General features: G+C 38.2%; 1 protein-coding gene across 10 annotated transcripts in view; it reads right to left on the bottom strand.

Moving 5' to 3' along the window:
• The window catches only part of BCAS3 (BCAS3 microtubule associated cell migration factor), a 727466-nt gene that overhangs the window by 518759 nt on the left and 180986 nt on the right, over positions 1-27721 (bottom strand). For all 10 annotated transcript variants that reach the window (XM_055257582.2, XM_055257584.2, XM_055257583.2 and 7 more), the window contains exon 8: positions 425-532. In XM_055257582.2, coding sequence (XP_055113557.1) covers positions 425-532 — 108 coding nt within the window. The remainder of the gene's footprint in view (positions 1-424; positions 533-27721) is intronic.

The following is a 27721-nucleotide window of genomic DNA, read 5'->3' as shown; positions in this document are numbered from 1 at the left end:
TTTTTATAGTTCAGGAACATGCCTTTCAAAAATTTTGGTGGGCTCTCCCAGCAAAACTACATTTCACATCATAAATCAGCATACACAAAATACATATAAAAAGCTACATTAAAAGATTTCTCAAAACAATACTTAACCTTTTTAAGTTTGCTCAGATGCTTTCTATTCATTTCCATTTTGTTTTACAAATGCTTGTTATATCCCACTAAACTGAATTCACAATTCCCTAATGGATCAAGACTAGAAGTCTGAATATATTCATCAAGAAATCTTAGAGCTATTCCACTGAACAGAATTCAGAAGGTGTTTCCTTGAGATTTCTAAAAATAAATCTAAGTTAGTCATTGAAACTGGTAAGAGTTCTCCATGCCCAGGAGAGCATGTTTCTTATTTTTACACAAGAAACATATGAAAAAATCCTTACCGTTTATTGCAATGGAGATCATAAATAGGTGTCTTAAATTGAATGGACTTGACCATCTCCCCAGTACGAAGTGAATACAGATCCACACAACAGTACGGTGGGCTTGTGCTAAAAAAGAAAAAAGAAAGAAAAATGTCATTTTTTTAAAAAAAGAAGAAAGACCAATAATAACCTCTATACTTTCTCATTAACACAATATTCAAACCTCTGATTAACAAGATATTAGTAAATTGATTAAAAACTTATCCCAGAAATGATCATAATACATCCCTTATTTTATGTCAACAAGTTAGGAATGCAAAATTTGGCGAAGAAAAAATATCACTCACCAAATTAGTACTACACAGAAGAAAAATGATATGATTAGGCCAGCGCAGTTGCTCATGCCTGTAATCCCAGCACTTTGGGAGGCTGAGGCAGGTGGATCACGAGGTAAGGAGTTTGAGACCAGCCTGGCCAACCTAGTGAAATCCTGTCCCCACTAAAAAAATACAAAAATCAGGCAGTTATGGTGGCATGTGCCTGTAGTCCCAACTACTCTGGGAGGCTGAGGCAGGAGAATCGCTTGAACCTAGGAGGCGGAAGGTGCAGTGAGCCAAGATCGCATCACTATACTCCAGCCTGGGTGACAGAGCAAGAATCTGTCTCAAAAAAAAAAAAAAAAAAAAAAAAACTGAAAGAAAAGAAAAATGGTATGATTACACCAATAGATACATAAAATAATCTAATAAACTTCAAAGCCTATTCGTGATAAGAAACATTTCCTTAATATGATAAAGGGTACCAATCTTAAAACTAATGAACAAAAACTAGCAAACACCCATAAAATATGAAAAGGTCTGACCCTAAAATCAGGATGTAGGAAAAAATGCTCATTATCATAACTTCTATTCAACACAGTATGGAAGGTCTTATGCATAAGCCAAGAAAAGTAATTACTACAAGGAAGAAATAAAGCTGTCATTATTTGCTAAAAGCTTGATTGTATAAAAGCAAAAAATACCAATCTGTACATAGAAATATGTATCATCTGTGCACACACACACAGAGGCAAATTCATAATAAAGACCAACTGTTAGAATATATGGATTTACCAAGGTCACTAGATAAAAGTATAATATACAAACATCAGGTATATTTTTATAAATTGAGAAACAATTAGTAAAATTTTTTTTAAATCATATAAAATGACATTAAATATCAAAACCATTGACTATCTTGGAACAAATCTAAGGAAAGATTCATAATATATCTACACAAGAAATAATAAAATGGTTTTTTAAAAACCTACATAGGGGAGGTGTGGTGGCTCAGGCCTGTAACCACAGCACTTTAGGAGGCCAAGACGGGCAGATCACTTGAGGTCAGGAGTTTCAGATCAGCCTGGCCAACACAGTGACAGCCCATCTCTACTAAAAATAGAAAACTTATCCGGGCATGGTGGCAAGCACCTGTAATCCCAGCTACTTGAGAGGCTGAAGCAGGAAAATTGCTTGAACCTGGGAGGCGGAGTTGCAGTGAGCCAAGATTGTGCTACTGCACTCCAACCTGGACGACAGAGTGAAATTGTCTCAAAAACAAAAACAAAAACAAAAACACCTATGTAAAAGAAAATAACATGGCCTAAAAGACTCTCTAAATTGATAGTGTAAAACCTCCTCAAAAATATACCAGAAATGAGATCTCATTCTAGAATGTATGTGGAAATGCATTCCACATAATAAGACTTATTGTAAAGGTACAATAAAGAAAAAACTGTGTTCTAGACAGAGGGACAGATAAAGAAATCAATGTTTCCAATTTAAGAAAGTTTTACACAAGGAGCTAGTTAAATTCAATAAAAGGAAATAAAGAAATAAGGAATAAGGAAATAAAAATGCAACAAGAATTTGTTAAAATAAAATGAGTAAGCAAAGGGGGAAATCAATAAAACAAAAACTTTGTTATTTTTAAAGATAATAGACTCAACTCTAGTCAAAGTGTTCAAAAAAGTAATAAAGAAGGAACAAATAATGAAGGAAATAGGAAATATTCTGATGACACAGACAAATGCCTTAAAATGTACAGAGTGCCAAAACCAACCTACACATAAAGATAATTTGAATAGCTCATGATATAAAAGGAAATTGAATTCATAACTTCTTGCAAAGAAAATCCTCAAAAATGCCTTCATCTGTAAGCTCTATCAATTATTCAAACAAAAAATTATACCTATCACACACAAACTCTTTCGTAAGGTAGAAGAATCACTTTCCAATATATTTTATAATGTCAGTAGCACATATCCAAAAACTAAATATATTGCAAGAAAATAAAATATATGCTTGTATATCTATATGTCTCATAAATATAGGCCCAAAACTCATTAAGAAAATATTAGCAAATAGCCGGGCACGGTGGCTCACGCCTGTAATCTCAGCACTTTGGGAGGCCGAGGCAGGCGGATCACCTGAGGTTGGGAGTTCAAGACCAGCCTGACCAACATGGAGAAACCCCATCTCTACTAAAAATGCAAAAATTAGCCAGGGGTGGTGGTGCATGTCTGTAATCCCAGCTGCTCGGGAGGCTAAGTCAGGAGAATCACTTGAAACTGGGAGGCAGAGGTTGCAGTGAGCCGAGATTGCATCATTGTACTCCAGCCTAGGCAACAAGAGCAAAATTCTGTCTCAAAAAAAAAAAATTAGCAAATAAAATCCAGCAATACAAAACCAAGTGAACTTTATTGCAGGAATGCAAGGCTGGTTTACTACAAAATATCTATTAATGTAATTCACCATATTCACAGAAAAAAGGGGGAAAACCACTATGATTATTACATTAGAAAGATGTAGATATGGCATTTTTAGGAATAAAAATGCAACACCCTTTTCAAGAGAAAAACACTCAACAAACCATAATTAGAATTTCTTCTACCTTATAAAGTGCACCTATAAAAAAATCTACAGATATAAGAATAAACACCTTCCCCATAAAGTCAAGAATGAGGCAAAATTGTCTGCTTTTATCACTTCTACTCAACATTGTATAAGAAATCTTACCCAGTGCAATAATTACAGATAAATAAATCTAAAACATCGAGATTGTCAAGGTAGAAATAAAACCATCACAGATAACATAATCTATTTATAGATAACATTATCTACATAAAAAATCCCAAAGAATCTCTTTAAAAAGCTACTAGAACTTTACCAAGGTTGCAGAATTCAAGGTCTGCATATACAATCGTGTTTGTATAGAAATGAACAATTTGAAACTGAAAATATTTGCAATAGCATGAAAATATGAAATAATTCTATGTAAGTCTAACAAAATACATGCAAGATTTATATATTAAAAACTATAACATGCAGATAAAATAAATCAAAGACCTAAATAATAGTAAATACCATGTTCTTGGATTGGGAGTTATAATTTTCTTAAGATGGCAAGTCTCCCCAAACTGATCTATGTATTTAATAATCACAATCAAAATCCTACCAGGCCTTTTTAAAGACAATGACAAGCTAACTTTAAAATCTTTATGCAAATTAACATGATTCTTACACACGAGCATACCTAATTTACTGCACCTCACTTTACTGTGCTTTACAGATACTGCATTTTTTTTTTAACAAATTGAAGGTTTGCAGGAACCCTGTGTCAAGCAAGTCTACTGAAGCCATTTTTACAACACCACATGCTCAAATGGTGTCTCTCTATCACATTTTGGTAATTCTCATAATACTTCGAACTCTTTCATTTATTATTATATCTGTTAGAATGATCTGTGATCAGTGATCTTTGATGTTACTATTGTAACTGTTTTGGGGCACCACAAACTGGACCCATAGAAGACGGTAAATTTAATCAATAAATGAGTGTGTTCTGAAAGCTCCACCTACCAGCTATCCTCCTGTCTCTCTCCCTCTCCTCAGGCCTCCTTCATCACTGAGACACAGCAATATTGAAAGTAGACCAATTAATAATCCTACAATAGCCTCTAAGTGTTCATTTGAAATAAAGAGTTGCACATCTCTCATTTCAAATCAAAGGCTAGGAATGATGAAGCTTAGCAAGGAAGACGTACTGAAAGCTGATACAGGCAGAAAACCAGACCTCTTACACCACATAACCAAGTCATGAACACAAAGAAAAAGTTCTTGAAGAAATTAAAAGTGCTACTCCAGTGAACACATGAATGAGAAGAGAGTGAAACAGGCTTATTGCCGATATGGAGAAAGTTTTAGTGGTTTAGATAGAAGATTAAACTAAACACAACATTCCCTTAAGCCAAAGCCTAATCCAGAGCAAGGTCCTAATACTACCCATTGCAGTGCCTAAATGACTTAGCTGGATCCCTACCCCATTTTTGTTGGCCAATGCAATGCCTATGTGATATAGCTAAATTCCTAGTCAGCTTTAACTCCATTTATTTTTAGGAAACAGGATGTCTGTGGTCAGAAGTTCCTTCTTAGGTCTAAACTAGCTAAAGCTGATGAAATCCACAATGGCAGCTTACTCGACCTCTGAAGAACCTCTAGCTTCATTATAATCCAGTTTCCATGCTAAGTGACACTCCCATCAGCACTATGACAGTTGGCAATCACCATGACAAAGACCAGAAGAGACCAGGAAAGCAGAGAAAAGAGGTGGCTCCTTGATTCCAGGAAAATCTCCATCCCTTTCCAAGAAAAACATATTCCTCTCCTGGCTCTTAATGCCCAAACCCTTCATTAAAGATGCCCTGTATCTGTAACATCCAGGTTTCTCAGGAGCTGAGAAGTTAAGCTAAGTTCTCACTTCTCCAATTCCAAGGCTACTGAATAAAGCCTGCACTGCCTGACACTCACTTTCAGTTCGATGTGTTGGTTTCACGACACTGAACAGGAAAGAGCCCCGTAAGGGGTAACCAGGACTCTCCATCAGCAAAAAGATTATGATTCACTGAAGTATCAGATCACCAGTATTTTTTAGCAATAAAGTACTTTTTAATTAAGGTATGTACATTGATTTTTTTTTTTTTTAGACGTAATGCCATTATACACTTAAGAGACTATAGTATAGGGTAAACATACCTTTTTTGGTTTTGTTTTTGTTTTAGATACAGGGCCTCACTCTGTCACCTGAAATGGAATTCAATGTAGCCTCTAATTCCTGATCTCAAGCAATCCTCTAGTCTCAGCATCCTGAGTAGCTGGGGCTACAGGTGTGCACCACCACATTCAGCTAATTTTTTTATTTTATTTTATTTTATTTTTTTAGACAGTGTCTTGCTTTGTTGCCCAAGGTGGTCTTAAACTCCTGGCTTCAAGCAAGCCTCCCATCTTACCTCCCCAAAGTGCTGGAAATACAGGAATGAGCCACTGAGCCTAGCCAAACATAACTTTTATATGCACTGGGAAACCAAAAAATTCATGTGACTTGCTTTATTATGGAATTTGCTTTATTGGGGTCATCTGGAACTGAACCTACACTATATAATATCTCTGAGGTATGGATGTATACAAATGATATACATGTATAAGACGTATAAAGCTGCAATAGTCAGGATAGTAAGGTACTGGTATAGGCATACACAAATATTTCAAGGAAACAGAATAGTGAGTCGAGAAATAAACTCACATTTGTATGGCCAACTGATTTTCATGAAAGGTAAAATATAACTAAATGATGAAAAGATCATTTTTGGAACAAATGGTGCCAAAAGACTCAGATTTCTATATGAAAAAAATTAAATTGCTCCAAAAACAAACTCAAAATGGATCATAAGTCTAAAAATACAATAGCAAAAACTATGCGTCAAGGACAAACTACAGGAGAAAAATCTTTGTAACCTATTTCTTAAACAGAAAAAGAAATGCATGAAAATAGATATAATTGACAAACCACAATTTATCAAAATGTGAAACTTTTACTGTTTAACAGACAGAAATTAAAAATGAAAAGGCAAGTGCCATATTATGAAAAAATAAATGCAAAATATATATCTGACAAAGGGTTTGTGTCCAAAGTACTTTTTAAATTCTGCATGTGCCTGTAGTCTCAGCTACTAGAAAGGCTGAGGCAGGTGCAATCTGAGGATGCAGTGAGCTCTGATCATAGCACTACACTCCAGTGTGGGCAACAGAGTGAGACCCTGTCTCAAAAAAAAAGGAAAAAGAAAAGAAAATCTTATGACTCAAAATGATGATGCATGCAACACCTTTTTTACCACCTCTATGCACAGAAACTAGAAAACATAGGAGAAATGGATAAATTTCTAGAAACACAACAACCTCCCAAAATTGAATCAGGAAGAAATTAAAACCCTGAATAGACCAATAATGAATGCCAAAATTGTATCTGTCATTTTTTAAAACCTGCCAATGAAAAAAAGCCCTGGACCAAATGAATTCACAGCCAAATTCTACCAGATGTATAAAGAAAAGCTGCTACCAATCCTACTGAAATTATTATAAAAAGTCGAGCATGAGGGACTCCCCCTAACTCATTCCATGAAGCCAGCATCATTCTGTTTTTTGTTTGTTTGTTTGTTTGTTTGTTTGTTTGTTTTGAGACAGAGTCTCCCTGTCTCCCAACCTTGAGTGCAGTGGCGCAATCTAGGCTCACTGCAAGCTCTGCTTCCAGGGTTCACGCCATTCTCCTGCCTCAGCCTCCTGAGTAGCTGGGACTACAGGCACCCGCCACCATGCCCGGCTAATTTTTTGTATTTTTAGTAGAGACGAGGTTTCATCATGTTAGCCAGGATGGTCTCAATCTCCTGACCTCATGATCCGCCCGCCTCAGCCTCCCAAACTGCTGGGATTACAGGCATGAGCCACCGCGCCCGGCCGAAGCCAGCCTCATTCTGATACCAAAACCTGGCAGAGACATTAACAAATAAAGAAAACTTCAGGCCAATATCCCTGATGAACACACATGCAAAGCTCCTCAACAAAATACTGGCAAATCAAATCCAGCAGCACATAGAAAAGCTAATCCACCATGATCAAGTAAGCTTTATTCCTGGGATGCAAGTTGAGCTCAACATATGCAAAACAATAAATGTGATTCATCATATAAACAGAACTAAAAACAAAAAAAAACAAATGATCATCTCAAGGGATGCAGAAAAGACTTTCAATAAAATTCAATATTCATGTTAAAAACCTTCAACAAACTAGATGTTGAAGGAACATACCTCAAAATAATAAGAGCCATCTATGGCAAACCCACAGCCAACATGATACCAAACAGGCAAAAACTGGAAACATTCCCCCTAAGAACCAGAATAAGACAAAGACGCCTACTCTCACCAATCGTCTTCAACACAGTTCTGGAAGTCCCAGCCAGAGCAATCAGGCAAGAGAAAGAAATAAAAGGCATCCAAATAGTAAGACAGGAAGTTAAACTATCTCTAGTCGCAGATGATATGATTCAATACCTAGAAAACTCTTAGTCTCTGTCCAAAGGCTCTTAGATTTGTTAAACAACTCCAGCAAGGTTTCAGGATATAAAATCAATGTATAAAAATCAATAGCATGTCTATACACTGATAATATCCCAGCTGAGAGCCAAATCAAGAAAGTAATCTCATTCACAATAGCCATAAAAGGAATACAATACCTAGGAATACTGCTAACCAGAAAGGTAAAAGACCTGTAAAATGAGAATTACAAAATGCTGCTGAAAAAAGTCAGAGATGACATAAGCAAATGGAAAAACATTCCATGCTCATGGATAGGAAGACTCAATATCATTAAAATGTCCATACTACCCAAAGCAACTTACAGTTTCAATGCTATTCCTATCAAACTACCAAAGGCATTTTTCACAGAATTAGAAAAAAAAGTATTCTAAAATTCATATGAAACCAAAAAAGAGCCTGAATAGTAAAAGCAATCCTAGGCAAAAAGAACAAAGCTGGAGGCATTGCACTACTTGACTTCAACTATACTACAAGGCTACAGTAACCAAAATAGCATGGTACTGATATAAAAACAGACACATAGACCAATGGAACAGGTTGGAGAACCTAGAAATAAAGCCACACACCTACAACCATCTAATCTTTGACAAAGTTGACAATAACAAGCAACAGGGAAAAAACTCCCTATTCAATAACTGGTGGTGGGATTACTGGCAAACCATATGCAGAAGATTGAAACTGGGCTCTATATACGAAAATCTTCCACTGTATACAAAAATAAACTCAAGGTGGATTAAAGACTGAAATGTAAAACATAATGCTATAAAAACTCTAGAAAAAAAAACCTAGGAAATACCATTCTGGACACATGCCCCAGAAAAGATTTTATGAGGAAGACTCCAAAAGCAATCCCAACAACTGCAACAAAAATTGACAAGTGGTACTTAATTAAAGAGCTTCAGCACAGCACAAGAAACTATCAACAGCAGACAACCTGCAGAAGGACAGAAAAATATCTGTGAACTATGCATCGGACAAAGGTCTAATATACAGAATCTATAAGTCAACAAGCAAGAAACAACCCCATTTAAAAAATGGGCAAAGGACATGAACAGACACTTCTCAATAGAAGACATACACATAGCCAATAAGCATATGAAAAATATGCTCCCATCACTAATCATTAGAGAGGTGCAAATCAAAACCACAATCAGACGCCTTCTCGCACCAGTCAGAATGGCTACTACTAAAAAGCCAAAAAATAATAGATGCTGGTGAGGTTGTGGAGAAAAGGGAATGCTTATACACTGCTGGTGGGAATGTAAATTAGTTCAGCCACTGTGGAAAGCAGTTTGGAGATTTCTCAAAGAACTTAGAATTACCATTCAACACAGGACAATCCCATTATTGGATATATATCCAAAGGAATATCAATCATTGTACCATAAAGACACATGCACTCCTATGTTCTTTGCAGCATTAGTCACAATATCAAATTCATGGAATCAACCTAGATGCCCATCAACAGAGGACTGGATTTTTAAAATGTGGTATATAGGCCGGGCGTGGTGGCTCATGCTTGTAATTCCAGCACTTTGGGAGGCCAAGGAAGGTGGATCACCTGAGGTCAGGAGTTTGAGACCACCCTGGCCAACATGGTGAAACCCCATCTCTACTAAAAATACAAAAATTAGCTGGGCGTGGTCATGCACACCTGTAATCCCAGCTACTCGGGAGGCTGAGGAAGGAGAATCGCTTGAACCTGGGAGGTGGAAGTTGCAGTGAGCTGAGATCGCACCACTGCACTCCAGTCTGCGACGGGAGCGAGACCCCATCTCAAAAAAAAAAAAAAAATGTGGTACATATACACCACAGAATACTACACAGCATAAAAAAGAACAAAATCATGTCCTTTGCAGCAACATAAATGCAGCTGGAGGCCATTATCCTAAGCGAATTAATGCAGGAACAGAAAACCTAATACAGAATGCTCTCACTTGTAAGTGGAAGCTAAACAATGAATACACATGGACACAAGGAAGGGGACAACAGACACCGGGGCCTACTTGAGGGAGGAGGGTGGAAGTAGAGTAAGGATCAAAACACTACCTATCGGGTACTATGCTCACTACCTGGGTGACAAAATAATCTGTACACCAAACTCCAGTGACATGCAATTTACTGGTGTAACAAACCTGAACACATACCCCCAGAACCTAAAATAAAAGTTGGAAAAAAAATTATTTATCAAGTTTTTCCTGCTAACTCTCTTGTATATATTAAGTCATATGTTTATTTTCTGTATCAATGCTCTTTTAATGTTTAATTTTAATGTCAGCATTAAAATTAATGTTATAACATTATAATGTGGGGCTAAGCTTACATTAGCTCTAAAATAAATGATTTCATGCATGAAAAATAAAAAATAAAGGTGTTCATAATAAATAAAATGACCATAATTCTATGATAACTGTTGCAGAAGCAAAAAGAAGAATACAGTTTTTTAATGGCCATAATATGTTTAAAGATACTTGATTAAAGAAGATGTACAGAGAGCAAGTAAGCACATGAAAAGATGTTCAACATATTTAATTATCAGGGAAATGCAAGTTGAAACCACTAATGGATACCACTACACCCAATAGAATGACTAAAATTTTAAAAACTAGTAGTACAAAGTTATGGCAAGAATGCAAACTAATTGAAGCCCTCACACATTACTGCTGGAGATGCAAAATGGTACAGTCACTCTGAAAAATAGTTTACCAGTTTGTAAAAAAATTAAACATACATTTTCCATATGTCACAACTAGGTATTTTATCATCCATAATAAAAAGCCTAGAAACAATTAAATGTCCATGAATAGGTGAATGGACAGTTATATATTAATGCAATGAAAAGTATTCAGCATTTAAAAAGAAGAAATTATCTATAAAACAACAAAAATGAATCTCAATACCATGATTGTGGGGGTAGGGAAGCTATACATAAAAGTCTACACACTATATGAGTCCCTTCTATGAAAAGTTAAAAAAAAAAAAAAAAACAGCCACAACTATAATAATAGGAAGCAAATCAGTGTTGCAAGAGAGAGGGAAAGAAGGAAGGTATAGAGCACAAAGTGGCATGAGAAACTTTTGAGGTGACAGAAATGTTAGTGTATCATTATTATGATGGTAGTTACACAAATCCATACAATTGGAACAACTGGAGGTGGGAGAAAATCTTGTATAAGCCTGAACTTCAATCTCTAAAATTGACACAAAGCAAAATTTACTTATGTTCCCTACAAACTAATCTAGTCCTCTGCTGATAAGGAATGAGTTAATAATGAATGAAATCTAACATTTTGCCTGACCAACTAGAAGGGGAAAAAAGCAGCCTGTCGCCTTCAATTAGGAGCTCATTATGGCTACAACACACTAGATACTGGAATTCCGAACACTTCACTGGCATCATCCATACAATGTCACAACTGAGATTCTTCCTGCAACAAGCCTTCATTAGAAACAGACAAAACAAATGTTATGAAAGCTCAGTTTATAGATAACTGAACAAAATTTGTCAGAACTAGAAACTATTTATATATGAGAAAAACCTTTCATTCAACAACTAATAGGAAAAGATAATTCTTTAAAATCAGGGTCTTCAAATTCACACATTCACAAAGGAGTCAGCACGTTTCCTGCCAATAACACAGTTGTGTGCACGCCCGACATATTCTTTTGTTCTCTGTTTTCTCTTTGAAAAGCCTTGACCATTTCCATGGAACATAGCAAGACAATCTTAATTTTCCTCATGGGCAGGCTGATGAGAGTGCTTTCCATAAAATAATCAGCATGCATGCCCCATAAGGTGTTATACTAAAATAGACAGACATGAAACAAGCTTTTATTTTCTATCGTACAAGCCAAAAATGGTGTAGAAAACAGTGCCACAAGAAAGTTTTACACAGAATACAGTCTTCATGTGACTTCTAAAGAGCTCTAATGGATTATTTTTAAAGGTTTGTGTTTGACATTTAAACATGGGGCTATGACTTTAAAGATAAACCTAATAGCATAAAGCGGGGTGAAGTTCCTAGAAGAAATTTTTAGATCCAAGTTTAGAATGTAACTGAATCTACTGTAAGCAAATATCAGAGGCTGTAGGAAAGGCAGGAAGGATGCAATTTTTATTAATAAATGCTTCTTTAAAATTCTGTAATTTGTGCCCAGGATCCCATATATACACATAAAAATGCATTTTACACTATTCATGATAAATGTAAAATAGAAATGAATGCAAATTCTCTTTAACTGACCTTTTCTTTATCTAAGTAACTTGTTTTATAGTGAGTTACTGAGCATGTGTGTTGAAATTTTTTTTATCAGAACAATCTGTTACCTACTGTACATATGACCCATACCCATAAAGGAAGTTATTAAGATTTTATTAGGGAGGAAAAGGTCCTCGTTTTTATATATTACAACAGCCAAAGGTATGGAATTTACACAGTGAATTCATTGCAGTGAAGAGGGTTAATTAAAACTATTTAAAGAACAAATTTCAAAAAATGCTTCTTTTATTGAAAATTAAAAGGCTAAATTAAGTAATTATGAACTATAAAACAAAATATTTAAACCAGATTTCTTAAAAGGAAAAATATTATAAATATAGAAGACAAAAATCAACAAGAAATCACTAAACATTTTCATCTAAATGAATCTATAATTTTTTTTTAATTTTTTTGGAGACAGTCTCGCTCTATTGCCCAGGCTGGAGTGCAGTGGCTCGATCTTGGCTCACTGCTACCTCTGCCTCCCAGGTTCAAGCGATTCTCATGCCTCAACCACCCGTGTAGCTGGAACCACAGATGCACGACACCACACCTGGCTAATTTTTTTGTATTTTCAGTAGAGACAGGGTTTCACAATGTTGGCCAGGCTAGTCTCGAACTACTGGCCTCATGTAATCCACTTGCCTTGGCCCCCGAAATTGCTGGGAATACAGGCATGAGCCACCGCACCCAGCCTCTATCTACAATTTTGGAATGCACTGGACAAACCAAAATAATCATACTTAGCTACAACTTTTTTGGATTTTCATATAATATATGTCTGAAATTCAGGCCCTAATTCTGAAAACCTATCAACCTATTCTCCACACAATTTCTTACTCCTTCTTCCATTAATAAAAAACTAGGAGGTTGAGTCTTCATTATAACTTAAATAATCAAATATTCAGTCATAGGCATTTGCTCTAAAAGGCAATGGAAAAGATGGTAGTTTTTGCAAATAGCATCATTAAGTAATTATCCCAGGAGAATCAGAAATACTTTCGGCTGACCTCCGGCACGACCATCCTGATGGCCTTCTTTTAACAAAGTAAATAAGCAGAAATACTTCATGAAAGAGATTATATAGATGCATGATTAGCCACAAAGAAAATACAAAACAGCCCAGGCACGGTGGCTCACACCTGTGATCCCAGCGCTGTGGGAGGCCAAGGCAGGCGGGATCACTTTAGCTGAGGAGTTCGAGACCAGCCTTGACAACATGGTGAAACCCTGTTTACAAAAAAATACAAAAAGTAGCTAGGCATAGTGGCATGCACCTGTGGTCCCAGCTACTTTGGGGGCTGAGGTGGGAGGATCACTTGAGGCCAGGGGGTTGAGGCTGCAGTGAGCAGTGATTGTGCCACTGCACTCTAGGCTGGGTGACAAAGTGAGACCCTGTCTCAAAGGAAAAAAAGAAAGAAAATACAAAATCACTAAGAGATACCACTACCCATCTATCAAAACTGATAAAAATTTAAAAATAGTGACAACAAATGCTGGAAAAGGTAAAGACAAATGGGATCACTCACACACTGCTGGTGGGAATATAAAACGGAACAGTCACCTGGACAACAGTCTAACAGTTTCTTATAAAACTACACATGCAACTAACACATGAACCACCAGAGTAAGAAGGTAGGAAGATTTAAAAAAAAAAACAAAAAACAAACAAAAAAAAACAACAAAACAAAAAACTCTCTGGGCACGGTGGCTCACACCTGAAATCCCAACATTTTGGGAGGCCAAGGTGGGTAGATCACGAGGTCAGGAGTTCGAGAGCAACCTGACCAACATGGTGAAACCCTGTCTCTACGAAAAATACAAAAATTAGCCAGGCGTGGTGGCACGCATCTGTAATCCCAGATACTCAGGAGGCTGAGGCAGGAGAATCGCTTGAACCTGGGAGGCAGAGGTTGCAGTGAGCTGAGATTGCACCACTGCACTCCAGCCTGGGCAACAGAGCAAGACTCCACACACACACACACACACACACACACACACACACACACACACACACACACACAAAACCTCACTGAAAATAAATAAGAAAAATAATAATAATAATCCATTCTATGAATATACCACAGTTTGTTAATCCATTCATCTACTGAAGGGCAACTTGCTGCCAGGTTTTGGCAATTATAAATAAAGCTGCTATAAACATTCATGTGCAGGCTGTGTGGACATAAATTTTCAACTTAATCACAATGGTTGAGCTAGTTTACAGTCCCACCAACAGTGTAAAAGTGTTCCTATTTCTCCACATCCTCTCCAGCACCTGTTGTTTCCTGAGTTTTTAATGATCGCCATTCTAACTGGTGTGAGATGGTATCTCACTGTGGTTTTGATTTGCATTTCTCTGACGGCCAGTGATGATGAGCATTTTTTCATGTGTCTGTTGGCTGCATAAATGTCTTCTTTTGAGAAGTGTCTGTTCATATCCTTTGCCCACTTTTTGACGGGGTTTTTTTTTTTCTTATAGCTCAACCATTGTGGAAGACAGTGTGGCAATTCCTCAAGGATCTAGAACTAGAAATACCATTTGACCCAGCCATCCCATTACTGGGTATATACCCAAAGGATTATAAATCATGCTGCTATAAAGACACATGCACATGTATGTTCATTGCGGCACTATTCACAATAGCAAAGACTTGGAACCAACCCAAATGTCCAACAACGATAGACTGGATTAAGAAAATGTGGCACATATACACCATGGAATACTATGCAGCCATGAAAAAGGATGAGTTCATGTCCTTTGTGGGGACATGGATGAAGCTGGAAACCATCATTCTCAGCAAACTATCGCAAGGACAAAAAACCAAACACCGCATGTTCTCACTCAGGTGGGAACTGAACAATGAGAATACTTGGACACAGGAAGGGGAACATCACACACTGGGGCCTATCGTGGGGTTGGGGGCTGGGGACTGGGGGAGGGATAGCATTAGGAGATATACCTAATGTAAAAGACGAGTTAATGGGTGCAGCACACCAACAAGGCACACATATACATATGTAACAAATCTGCACGTTGTGCACATGTACCCTAGAAATTAAAGTATAAAAAAAAAAACTTACAAAAAAGTGAGATATCCATTCAATGGAATATTATTCAGCAATAAAAAGGAATGAGGTGTTTATACATGCTACAACATGGATAAAAAAAAAAGTATGTGATAGGCATATACTTAATAAAAAATATTTTATGAGAAAACAGTATGTTTAAAATTGTGTGTAGATTTTAATTTAAGTCTGTTAAATATGCATTCATCCATTCAATTGCCCACTTATGGCCTCATGGAACTTATATTTTAGAGGAAATGCATATATCTGACTACATATCTATTTGGAAGGCTAGATATAAAAACGTTACTAGTGACTATCTCATGATTATCTCAAGCTGAAAGAATGTTTATCTAAGTTTCCTATTTTTCTCTAGTAAATGTGTAAAAATAAAAAAGGTTATTTTGAATGGCAGTCAATAAATAATAATGACATGGTTCAATTCAGTCAAATTACCAGTTACTAAATAGATTTCTAAACACTAGCATTTGAATTCAAACATGTTATTTTGAAATAAGCTTCCATGTATAGTTCACAACTAAATTTATAAGTCATTTTACATAATTTCTCTGAGTGAATTAATACTATGATTAAAATGTTTTCCTCTACAAACAAATGTGAATAAAAGGAGAACTAATCAAAAAAGAGATGAGAAGTTAAAAAAAAAAATTTCAACTTAATGTCTCCACAGTTTCATCATATAGTTAGAATCATACAGTATGATTATCAGATTGACTTCTTTTACGGAGTAATATGCATTCATTCCTCCATGTCTTTTCATGGCTTGATACCTCATTTCTTTTTAGCACTGAATGACATTCCACTCACAGGATGTACCAATGTTTACCCATTTGCATGGTGAAAGACATCTTGGTTGTATTCAAGTTCTGGCCATTATGAATAAAGTTGCTATACGCATCTTTGTGCAGGTTTTTGTGAGGACATAAGTTTCAACTCATTCGAGTAAATACCAAGGAGGGCAATTGGTTAATCTTATGGTACGAGTATGTTTAGTTTTGTAGGCAACTGCCAAATTGTATTTGAAAGTAGCTGTACAATTTTGCAGTCCCACTAGCAATAAATGAGCATTCCTGTTATTCCACCTCTTCTCAGCATTTGTTATTGTCAATGTTAGAGCTTTTAGCCCTTTAAAACTGTGGTATCCAATTGTTATTTTTAATTTGCAATTCCCCAATCACATACATTATTGAGCATCTTTCATATGCTTATTTGCCATTGTATCTTCTTTGGTCATGTTTTTGCTCTTTTTTTCATTCATAATTGAGATTTTATTGGTTGAGGATCAGTACAGACATTTCAATTTGTACACAATTCTTAACATACATAACAAATATCTAAAAAGCCATGTATTGTAATTCTTTTTTAAAGTTATTCCAGTAACTTTCCAGCTTAAATTTGGAAGCAAATTTTCCTTAAGAGGCTATCAAGTACCAGCATCTTCACAATTTGATAAGCTGTTACATACATCCCACCAATTCACAAATGAATAGCATGTATACTACATATTCAATTTTTTAATCTTTCACAGCACAGTAACAAAGTTATTAGGAAAACAGGACAACCACAACCAAAGAAGTTACAGAGTGGACACAATTCTGACAGGGAGAGTCATGATCAAAGAGTGGTTTACTTTAGGAAACAATTCTACTAAAAAACAACATGGGTGCAGCACACCAACATGGCACACGTATACATATGTAACTAACCTGCACATTGTGCACACGTACCCTAAAACTTAAAGTATATTAAAAAAACCCATGGGAATGGAAGTAATTTAAAATGTTCAAGACATTAAATGCAGGACTGACTCCATATTGCCATTTAATATGCTTTGTATTACAGGATATGAAAACTAACCCCCATCTATGAAATGTTAAGCTGACACCCAAGACAGTCAAAGCTTCCCATAATTCAATATCCCACACTATTTTCTGGTTGTACCAAAAAATAAACAACCAACAAATGATTTTACCTCTTAAAAAAAAGCATTTACACTTAAAAAATGGGATGAGGTGAGATTCCCTCCTTCTTAAAAATGTTTCTAGAGCTACTAAAAAACTTGCATTTACAAAATAGTTGATAAAAATATTCCTCTGGATTGTACAAGAAGGGAGACAGGGACCACTGATAAGACATGGTATATGGTATTAATTAGACTTGGCTTCTTTCTCTCCTGCTTCATCAGAGGCTGGACTCCCCTTAGTTTTCATTTTCCCCTTTTCTGCAGGTAAATCTTCTTTAGTTTCTTTCAGCCTGTTTTCCCTTTGCTCCCCTTTGACCTTTTGTTTGTACTTTGTATCTTTGCCCTTTTGTTTGTACTTCTTTGTTTGAAGCTTTAACCTAAGTTTTGGGTAGAAATTAATCACCCCGTGAAGAACATGTAGAGCTTTACAGATGGTGGTTTCAATGCTTTCCTGCTGCCTTTTTCGGCTTCGCTTCCACTTTTGCAGGAGCAAGTTTAGCTGACAACCGCAGCAATCTCCTCTTGGCCTCTTCCTTGGCGGCCCCTTCAGTGGAGGTGACCTTCCTCTTGGGCATCCTGGCGGCGGGGAGGGCGTGTGCCGGGTGCCTGCGGGCCGCAGCATGCTGAGAGCCTTTGCGAAGCTGGGCTGCCTGGCTGCTGCCACTCCTCCCGCAGCCCGAGCTGCTGATACCCCTTTGCTCATTTTTTAATAGGACTGTTCATTTTCTTACTGTTCAGTTTTAAGAGTTTTTTAGTTCTTTAGTCAGACGTGTCTTTCACCAATATTTCCTCACCATCTGCATCCCATCTTCTCAATCTCTTAATCTTTCACGGAGCAAAAGTTTTTAATTTTAATAAAGCCCAACTTACTGATTTTTTCCTTTATGATTGTGCTTTCGGTGTTGTACTTAAGAGGTCATCGCCAAAACTCAAGGTCACCTAGATTTTCTATGTTATCTTCTAGGAGCATTGCCTTTCCATACAAACTTTAGAATTACTTAGTACATATCCACAAAATAACTTGCTTGTATTTTTATAGGAACTGCACTGAATGCGTAGATCAACTTAGAAGAGATGACATTTACATTTTTTTATTTCATGTATCAGTATTTTGTTATTTTACTCATATAGATCTTTTGCTTGTTTTACACTTAAGTATTTCATTCTTTGTTGCTAGTAAAAATATTATTCAGCAACAAAAAGAAATGAGCCATCAAGCCAGAAAAAGAAATGAGGGAACCCTGAATGCATATTGCTAAGTAAAAGAAGCTTGTCAGAAAAGGCTCACGCCTCTAATCCCAGCACTTTGAGAGACCGAGGCAGGCAGATCACCTGAGGTCAGGAGTTCGAGACCAGCCTGACCAATATGATGAAATCCCGTCCCTACTAAAAATACAAAAATTAGCTGGGTGTGGTGGCGGGTGCCTGTAATCCCAGCTTCTCAGGAGTCTTAGACAGAAGAATCATTTGAACTGAGGAGGCAGAGGTTGCAGCGAGCTGAGATCGTGCCATTGCACTCCAACCTGGGCAACAAGAGCAAAAACTCCATCTCAAAAAAAAAAAAAAAAAATCAGTGGTGCCAGGAGTTAGGGGGAGGGAAAAAACGATGAACAAGGAGAGTACAAGGAATTCTCAGGACAGGGGAACTATCTTTATGATATTGTAATAGTGGGTACACAGCATCATACATTTCTCAAATGCCACACAATGTACAACTCAAGGGGTGAAACTTAATATAAACTAGGGATATTAGTTGTATCAATATCAGCACATCAACTGAAACAAATGTACTAGACACACTAATTTAATGTGTTAATGATGGGAGAGGCCGGGCGCGGTGGCTCACGTTTGTAATCCCAGCACTTTGGGAGGCCGAGGCGGGTGGATCACGAGGTCAGGAGATCGAGACCACGGTGAAACCCCGTCTCTACTAAAAATACAAAAAAATTAGCCAGGCGTGGTGGCGGGCGCCTGTAGTCGCAGCTACTCGGAGAGGCTGAGGCAGGAGAATGGCGTGAACCCGGGAGGCGGAGCTTGCAGTGAGACGAGATTGCACCACTGCACTCCAGCCTGGGCGACAGAGCGAGACTCCATCTCAAAAAAAAAAAAAAATGATGGGAGAAAGTGGAGGTATCAAAGAATAAGGGAGTCCAGGCACCAAGTACAGTGGGTTCCGTCTCTAATCCCAGCACTTTTGGAGGCCGAGGTGAGACGATTGCTTGAGCCCAGAAGTTCAAGACCATCCTGGGTAATGTAGCAAGACCCTATCTCTACAAAAAATAAAAAATCAGCAAGGCATGGTAGCACACCTGTAGTCCCAGCTACTTGGGAGGTTGAGGCAGAAGGATCACTTCAGCCCAGGAGTTCAAGACTGCAATGAGGTATGATTGTGCCACTGTACTCCAGTAACAGAGTGAGAGCCTGTCAAGAAGAAAGAAGAAAGGAGGAACAGGAGGAGGAAAAGGAAGAAGAAAGAAGAACCTCTCAAAGTGCTGGGATTACACGCATGAGCCACTGTGCCCGGCCTGATATTTGTTAAAAACCAGTACTAGGCACCACTGCTGTTGAACCTGAGCTACAAGTTAGAATAATAGCTTTCCTTGAGAGAAAATCTCTTTATAAACTGTTTTTAATTGTGGGAGAAAAAATAAGTCTTATTTTCTTCATAAGAATACAGAAAACATACCATCTTCAAGCAAATAATAAACCCCCAACCAAGTCCATTACTCTCCTCTGCACACTACCCCTCCACAAAAAAGTAGTAAAAACAGAAAGTGTACATGGAGCTATAAATAGACTAGTTCATGCAGAAAACTGAATTTGTGAAGTATAGTACAAACATTTTCCAGAATTAAAAGGAAATGAATAAAGAGATTTAAAAGGAGGACAGCAGATTTAAAAAAAAAAAAAAACTGAACACAGAGATTCAATTTGTGAAATTACATGTTATTTCAAAAAAATTCTGTCTCAAGACTGCAGCATCAATCCTTCTCTGACAGTTTCTGGCCTCCCAGCTTGCTAGCCTGGCCTAGTTCTTACTTGCTGAACCCCCAAATCACACAAACCAATTCCTTAAAATGGTTTTGTGTGTATCTATGTGTCTATCTGTGTTTATATACGCTGGCTAATATATTGGGGAATAAAAACTAAAACACTCATACACAGGGCCAAACATTTGCTCGAAGAAACACAGCAAGGAGTCTCGTTTTGCATCTCTGGCTGAGCCTCTGGCTCATCTCAAGTGGGAAGTAAAGACTAAGGCAGAGTTGTAGATGGCATTACTGTACATTCAAGGACTGTCCGGGTTTAAAGCCAATCTGCTAATACCAGAGTCCTTTTTTTTTTTTTTTTTTTTTTTTTTGTAGTCCCAGCTACTCAGGGGGCTAAAGCCAGAGGACTGCTTGAGCCCGGGAGGTCAAGGCCGCAATGAGCTATGATCATGCCACTGCACTCCAGCCTGGGTGACAGAGCAAGACCCTGACTTAAAAAAAAAATAAAGAAGGAAACTTGAAAACATGATAAATGGCTCATGAAAAACCCACAGTTAACACCATATTCAGTAAAGAAAAACTGAAAGTTTTTCCCCTAACATCAGGAACAAGACAAGGATGCCCACTGTTATTCAACACCGTACTGAAAGATCTATGCAAAGCAATTAGGCAATAAAAAGAAATAAAAGGTATCTATTCACAGATAACATATTCTTATATATATAGAAAATTCCAGATAACCTATAAAAGTACTAGAACTGATAAATTCAACAAAGTTGCAGGATCAACACATGAAATCTAGCAATGAACAATCCAAAAGACAAATGAAGAAAACAGTTCCATTTATAACAGCAATACAATATCTATCGAAATTCCAATGGCCTTTTTTGCAGAAATGAGAAATCCAATCCTAAACGCAAATGTAATAAGTACAAGTTGCACCAAACAGCCAAAACAAAGTTGGAAAAGAACAAATTTGGAGGACTCACATTTTGAAACTTACAACAAAACTAGGGTTATCAAAATACTGTGAAACTGGCCTAGTATTAGACATACTAGGCATTAGACATTCCAAAAATGAAACAGAATTCAGAGTCCAGAAATAAATTAATGATGAATTAACTTTTGAAAAAGCTGCCAAGTCTACTCAATGGGGAAGGCACAGTCTCTTCAGTAAATTATGTTGGGACAAGTAGATATTTCTCTGCAAAAGAATGAAGGGAAACCCTAGCCCCCAATTCAAAATAGTTCTAATGACCCAAATATAAAACTCTTAGGGGCAAACAAATAGATAAATCTTCCTGACCTTGAATTTGGCAATTGATTCTTAGAAATGATACCAAAAGTATAAGCAACAAATGAATGAACAGATAAATCAGATTACATCAATATTTTAAAACTTTTGCGGAACAAAGGACATTATTAAGAAAGTAAGATCATAGGAGCCAAGATGGCCGAATAGGAACAGCTCCGGTCTCCAGCTCCCAGCCCCAGCGACACAGAAGACGGGTGATTTCTGCATTTCTGCTTGAGGTACCGGTTTCTTCTCACTAGGGAGTGCCTAACAGTGGGTTCAGGACAGTCGGTGAAGCGCACTGTGCGCGAGCCGAAGCAGGGCGACGCATTGCCTCACTCGGGAAGCGCAAGGGGTCAGGGAGTTCCCTTTCCTAGTCAAAGAAAGGGGAAACAGACGGCACCTGGAATATCGGGTCAGTCCCGTCCTAATACTGCGCTTTTCCAACGGGCCTGGAAAACGGCACACTAGGAGATTGTGTCCCGCACCTGGCTCGGAGGGTCCTATGCCCACAGAGTCTTGCTGATTGCTAGCACAGCAGTCTGAGATCAAGCTGCAAGGCGGCAACGAGGCTGGGGGAGGGGCGCCCGCCATTGCCCAGGCTTGCTTAGGTAAACAAAGCAGCCAGGAAGCTCGAACTGGGTGGAGCCCACCACAGCTCAAGGAGGCCTGCCTACCTCTGTAGGCTCCACCTCTGGGGGCAGGGCACAGACAACCAAAAACTCAGCGAGAACCTCCACAGCCTTAAATGTCCCTGTCTGACTGACAGCTTTGAAGAGAGTAGTGGTTCTCCCAGCACGCAGCTGGAGATCTGAGAACAGACAGACTGCCTCCTAAAGTGGGTCCCTCACCCCTGAGCAGCCTAACTGGGAGGCACCCCCCCAGTAGGGACAGACTGACACCTCATTCAACCGGGTACTCCTCTGAGACAAAACTTTCAGAGGAACTATCAGACAGCTGAATTTGTGGTCTCACGAAAATCTGCTGTTCTGCAGCCACCGGTGCTGACACCCAGCCAAACAGGGTCTGGAGTGGACCTCTAGTAAACTCCAACAGACCTGCAGCTGAGGGTCTTGTCTGGTAGAAGGAAAATTAACAAACAGAAAGGACATCCACACCAAAAACCCATCTGTACATCACCATCATCGAAGACAAAAAGTAGACAAAACCACAAAGATGGGGAAAAAACAGACCAAAAAAACTGGAAACTCTAAAAAACAGAGCACCTCTCCTCCTCCAAAGGAACGCAGTTCCTCACCAGCAATGGAACAAAGCTGGATGGAGGATGACTTTGATGAGTTGAGAGAAGAAGGCTTCAGACGATCAAACTACTCTGAGCTACGAGAGGAAATTCAAAACAATAGCAAAGAAGTTAAAAACTTTGAAAAACAATTAGAAGAATGGATAACTAGAATAACCAATGGAGAGAAGGGCTTAAAGGAGATGATGGAGCTGAAAGCCAAGTTTCGAGAACTACGCGAAGATTGCAGAAGCCTCAGTAGCAGATGCAATCAACTGGAAGAAAGGGTATCGCTGACAGAAGATGAAATGAATGAAATGAAGAGAGAAGGGAAGTTTAGAGAAAAAAGAATAAAAAGAAATGAACAAAGCCTCCAAGAAATTTGGGACTATGTGAAAAGACAAAACCTACGTCTGATTGGTGTACCTGAAAATGATGGGGAGAATGGAACCAAGTTGGAAAACACTCTGCAAGATATTATCCAGGAGAACTTCCCCAATCTAGCAAGGCAGGCCAGCATTCAGATTCAGGAAATACAGAGAATGCCACAAAGATACTCCTCGAGAAGGGCAACTCCAAGACACATAATTGTCAGATTCACCAAAGTTGAAATGAAGGAAAAAATGTTAAGGGCAGCCAGAGAGAAAGGTCGGGTTACCCACAAAGGGAAGCCCATCAGACTAACAGCTGATCTCTCAGCAGAAACTCTACAAGCCAGAAGAGAGTGGGGGCCGATATTCAACATTCTTAAAGAAAAGAATTTTCAACCCAGAATTTTCTATCCCGCCAAACTAAGCTTCATAAGTGAAGGAGAAATAAAATACTTTACAGACAAGCAAACGCTGAGTGATTTTGTCACCACCAGGCCTGCCCTAAAAGAGCTCCTGAAGGAAGCACTAAACATGGAAAGGAACAACCGGTACCAGCCCCTGCAAAAACATGCCAAATTGTAAAGACCATCGAGGCTAGGAAGAAACTATAGCAACTAACGAGCAAAATAACCAACTAACATCATAATGACAGGATCAGATTCACACATAACAATATTCACGTTAAATGTAAATGGGCTAAATGCTCCAATCAAAAGACACAGACTGGCAAACTGGATAAGGAGTCAGGACCCATCAGTGTGCTGTATTCAGGAAACCCATCTCACGTGCAGAGACACACATAGACTCAAAATAAAGGGATGGAGGAAGATCTATCAGGCAACTGGAAAACAAAAAAAGGCAGGGGTTGCAATCCTAGTCTCTGATAAAATAGACTTTAAACCAACAAAGATCAAAAGAGACAAAGAAGGCCATTACATAATGGTAAAGGGATCAATTCAACAAGAAGAGCTAACTATCCTAAATATATATGCACCCAACACAGGAGCACCCAGATTCATAAAGCAAGTCCTCAGTGACCTACAAAGGGACTTAAACTCCCACACAATAATAATGGGAGATTTTAACACCCCACTGTCAGCATTAGACAGATCAACGAGACAGAAAGTTAACAAGGATATCCAGGAATTGAACTCAGCTCTACATAAAGTGGACCTAATAGACATCTACAGAACTCTCCACCCCAAATCAACAGAATATACATTTTTTTCAGCACCACACCACACCTATTCCAAAATTGACCACATAGTTGGAAGTAAAGCTCTTCTCAGCAAATGTAAAAGAACAGAGATTATAACAAACTGTCTCTCAGACCACAGTGCAATCAAACTAGAACTCAGGATTAAGAAACTCACTCAAAACCGCTCAACTACATGGAAACTGAACAACCTGCTCCTGAATGACTATTGGGTACATAATGAAATGAAGGCAGAAATAAAGATGTTCTTTGAAACCAACGAGAAAAAAGACACAGCATACCAGAATCTCTGGGACACGTTCAAAGCAGTGTGTAGAGGGAAATTTATAGCACTAAATGCCCACAAGAGAAAGCAGGAAAGATCCAAAATTGACACCCTAACATCACAATTAAAAGAACTAGAAAAGCAAGAGCAAACACATTCAAAAGTTAGCAGAAGGCTAGAAATAACTAAAATCAGAGCAGAACTGAAGGAAATAGAGACACAAAAAACCCTTCAAAAAATTAATGAATCCAGGAGCTGGTTTTTTGAAAAGATCAACAAAATTGATGGACCGCTAGCAAGATTAATAAAGAAGAAAAGAGAGAAGAATCAAATAGATGCAATAAAAAACGAAAAAGGGGATATCACCACCGATCCCACAGAAATACAATCTACCATCAGAGAATACTACAAACACCTCTATGCAAATAAACTAGAAAATCTAGAGGAAATGGATAAATTTCTCACAAATACACCCTCCCAAGACTAAACCAGGAAGAAGTTGAATCTCTGAATAGACCAATAACAGGTTCTGAAATTGTGGCAATAATCAATAGCTTACCAACCAAAAAGAGTCCAGGATCTGATGGATTCACAGCTGAATTCTACCAGAGGTACAAGGAGGAACTGGTACCATTCCTTCTGAAACTATTCCAATCGATAGAAAAAGAGGGAATCCTCCCTAACACATTTTACGAAGCCAGCATCGTCCTGATACCAAAACCTGGCAGAGACATAACCAAAAAAGAGAATTTCAGACCAATATCCTTGATGAACATTGATGCAAAAATCCTCAATAAAATACTGGCAAACCGAATCCAGCAGCACATCAAAAAGCTTATCCACCATGATCAAGTGGGCTTCATCCCTGGGATGCAAGGCTGGTTCAACATACGCAAATCAATAAGTGTAATCCAGCATATAAACAGAACCAAAGACAAAAACCACATGATTATCTCAATAGATGCAGAAAAGGCCTTTGACAAAATTCAACAACCCTTCATGCTAAAAACTCTCAATAAATTAGGTATTGATGGGACGTATCTCAAAATAATAAGAGCTATCTACAACAAACCCACAGCCAATATCATACTGAATGGGCAAAAACTGGAAGCATTCCCTCTGAAAACTGGCACAAGACAGGGATGCCCTCTCTCACCGCTCCTATTCAACATAGTGCTGGAAGTTCTGGCCAGAGCAATCAGGCAGGAGAAGGAAATAAAGGGTATTCAATTAGGAAAAGAGGAAGTCAAATTGTCCCTGTTTGCAGATGACATGATTGTATATCTAGAAAACCCCATTGTCTCAGCCCCAAATCTCCTTAAGCTGATTAGCAACTTCAGCAAAGTCTCAGGATACAAAATTAATGTACAAAAATCACAAGCATTCTTGTACACCAATAACAGACAAACAGAGAGCCAAATCATGAGTGAACTCCCATTTACAATTGCTTCAAAGAGAATAAAATACCTAGGAATCCAACTTACAAGGGATGTGAAGGACCTCTTCAGGGAGAACTACAAACCACTGCTCAATGAAATAAAAGAGGATACAAACAAATGGAAGAACATTCCATGCTCATGGGTTGGAAGAATCAATATCGTGAAAATGGCCATACTGCCCAAGGTAATTTATAGATTCAATGCCATCCTCATCAAGCTACCAATGACTTTCTTCACAGAATTGGAAAAAACTACTTTAAAGTTCATATGGAACCAAAAAAGAGCCCGCATCGCCAAGTCAATCCTAAGCCAAAAGAACAAAGCTGGAGGCATCACGCTACCTGACTTTAAACTATACTACAAGGCTACAGTAACCAAAACAGCATGGTACTGGTACCACAACAGAGACATAGATCAATGGAACAGAACAGAGCCCTCAGAAATGATGCCGCATAGCTACAACTATCTGATCTTTGACAAACCTGACAAAAACAAGAAATGGGGAAAGAATTCCCTATTTAATAAATGGTGCTGGGAAAACTGGCTAGCCATATGTAGAAAGCTGCAACTGGATCCCTTCCTTACACCTTATACAAAAATTAATTCAAGATGGATTAAAGACTTATATGTTAGACCTAAAACCATTAAAATCCTACAAGAAAACCTAGGCAATACCATTCAGGACATAGGCGTGGGCAAGGACTTCATGTCTAAAACACCAAAATCAATGGCAACAAAAGCCAAAATCGACAAATGGGATCTCATTAAACTAAAGAGCTTCTGCACAGCAAAAGAAACTATCATCAGAGTGAACAGGCAACCTACACAATGGGAGAAAATTTTTGCAACCTACTCATCTGACAAAGGGCTAATATCCAGAATCTACAATGAACTCAAACAAATTTACAAGAAAAAAACAAACAACCCCATCAAAAAGTGGGCAGAGGACATGAACAGACACTTCTCAAAAGAAGACATTTATGCAGCCAAAAAACACATGAAGAAATGCTCCTCATCACTGGCCATCAGAGAAATGCAAATCAAAACCACAGTGAGATACCATCTCACACCAGTTAGAATGGCCATCATTAAAAAATCAGGAAACAACAGGTGCTGGAGAGGATGTGGAGAAATAGGAACACTTTTACACTGTTGGTGGGACTGTAAACTAGGTGGCGATTCCTCAGGGATCTCGAACTAGAAATACCATTTGACCCAGCCATCCCATTACTGGGTATATACCCAAAGGACTATAAATCATGCTGCTATAAAGACACATGCACACGTATGTTTATTGCGGCACTATTCACAATAGCAAAGAGTTGGAACCAACCCAAATGTCCAACAACGATAGACTGGATTAAGAAAATGTGGCACATATACACCATGGAATACTATGCAGCCATAAAAAATGATGAGTTCGTGTCCTTTGTAGGGACATGGATGAAACTGGAAAACATCATTCTCAGTAAACTATCGCAAGGACAAAAAACCAAACACCGCATGTTCTCACTCATAGGTAGGAATTGAACAATGAGAACTCATGGACACAGGAAGGGGAACATCACGCTCTGGGGACTGTTGTGGGGTGGGGGGAGGGGGGAGGGACAGCATTAGGAGATACACCTAATGCTAAATGACGAGTTAATGGGTGCAGGAAATCAACATGGCACATGGATACATATGTAACAAACCTGCACATTGTGCACATGTACCCTAAAAC

The sequence above is a fragment of the Symphalangus syndactylus genome, chromosome 20 (genome assembly GCF_028878055.3).
Source record: "Symphalangus syndactylus isolate Jambi chromosome 20, NHGRI_mSymSyn1-v2.1_pri, whole genome shotgun sequence".
Lineage (NCBI taxonomy): Eukaryota > Metazoa > Chordata > Mammalia > Primates > Hylobatidae > Symphalangus > Symphalangus syndactylus.
This window is presented reverse-complemented; position numbering and strand designations above follow the sequence as displayed.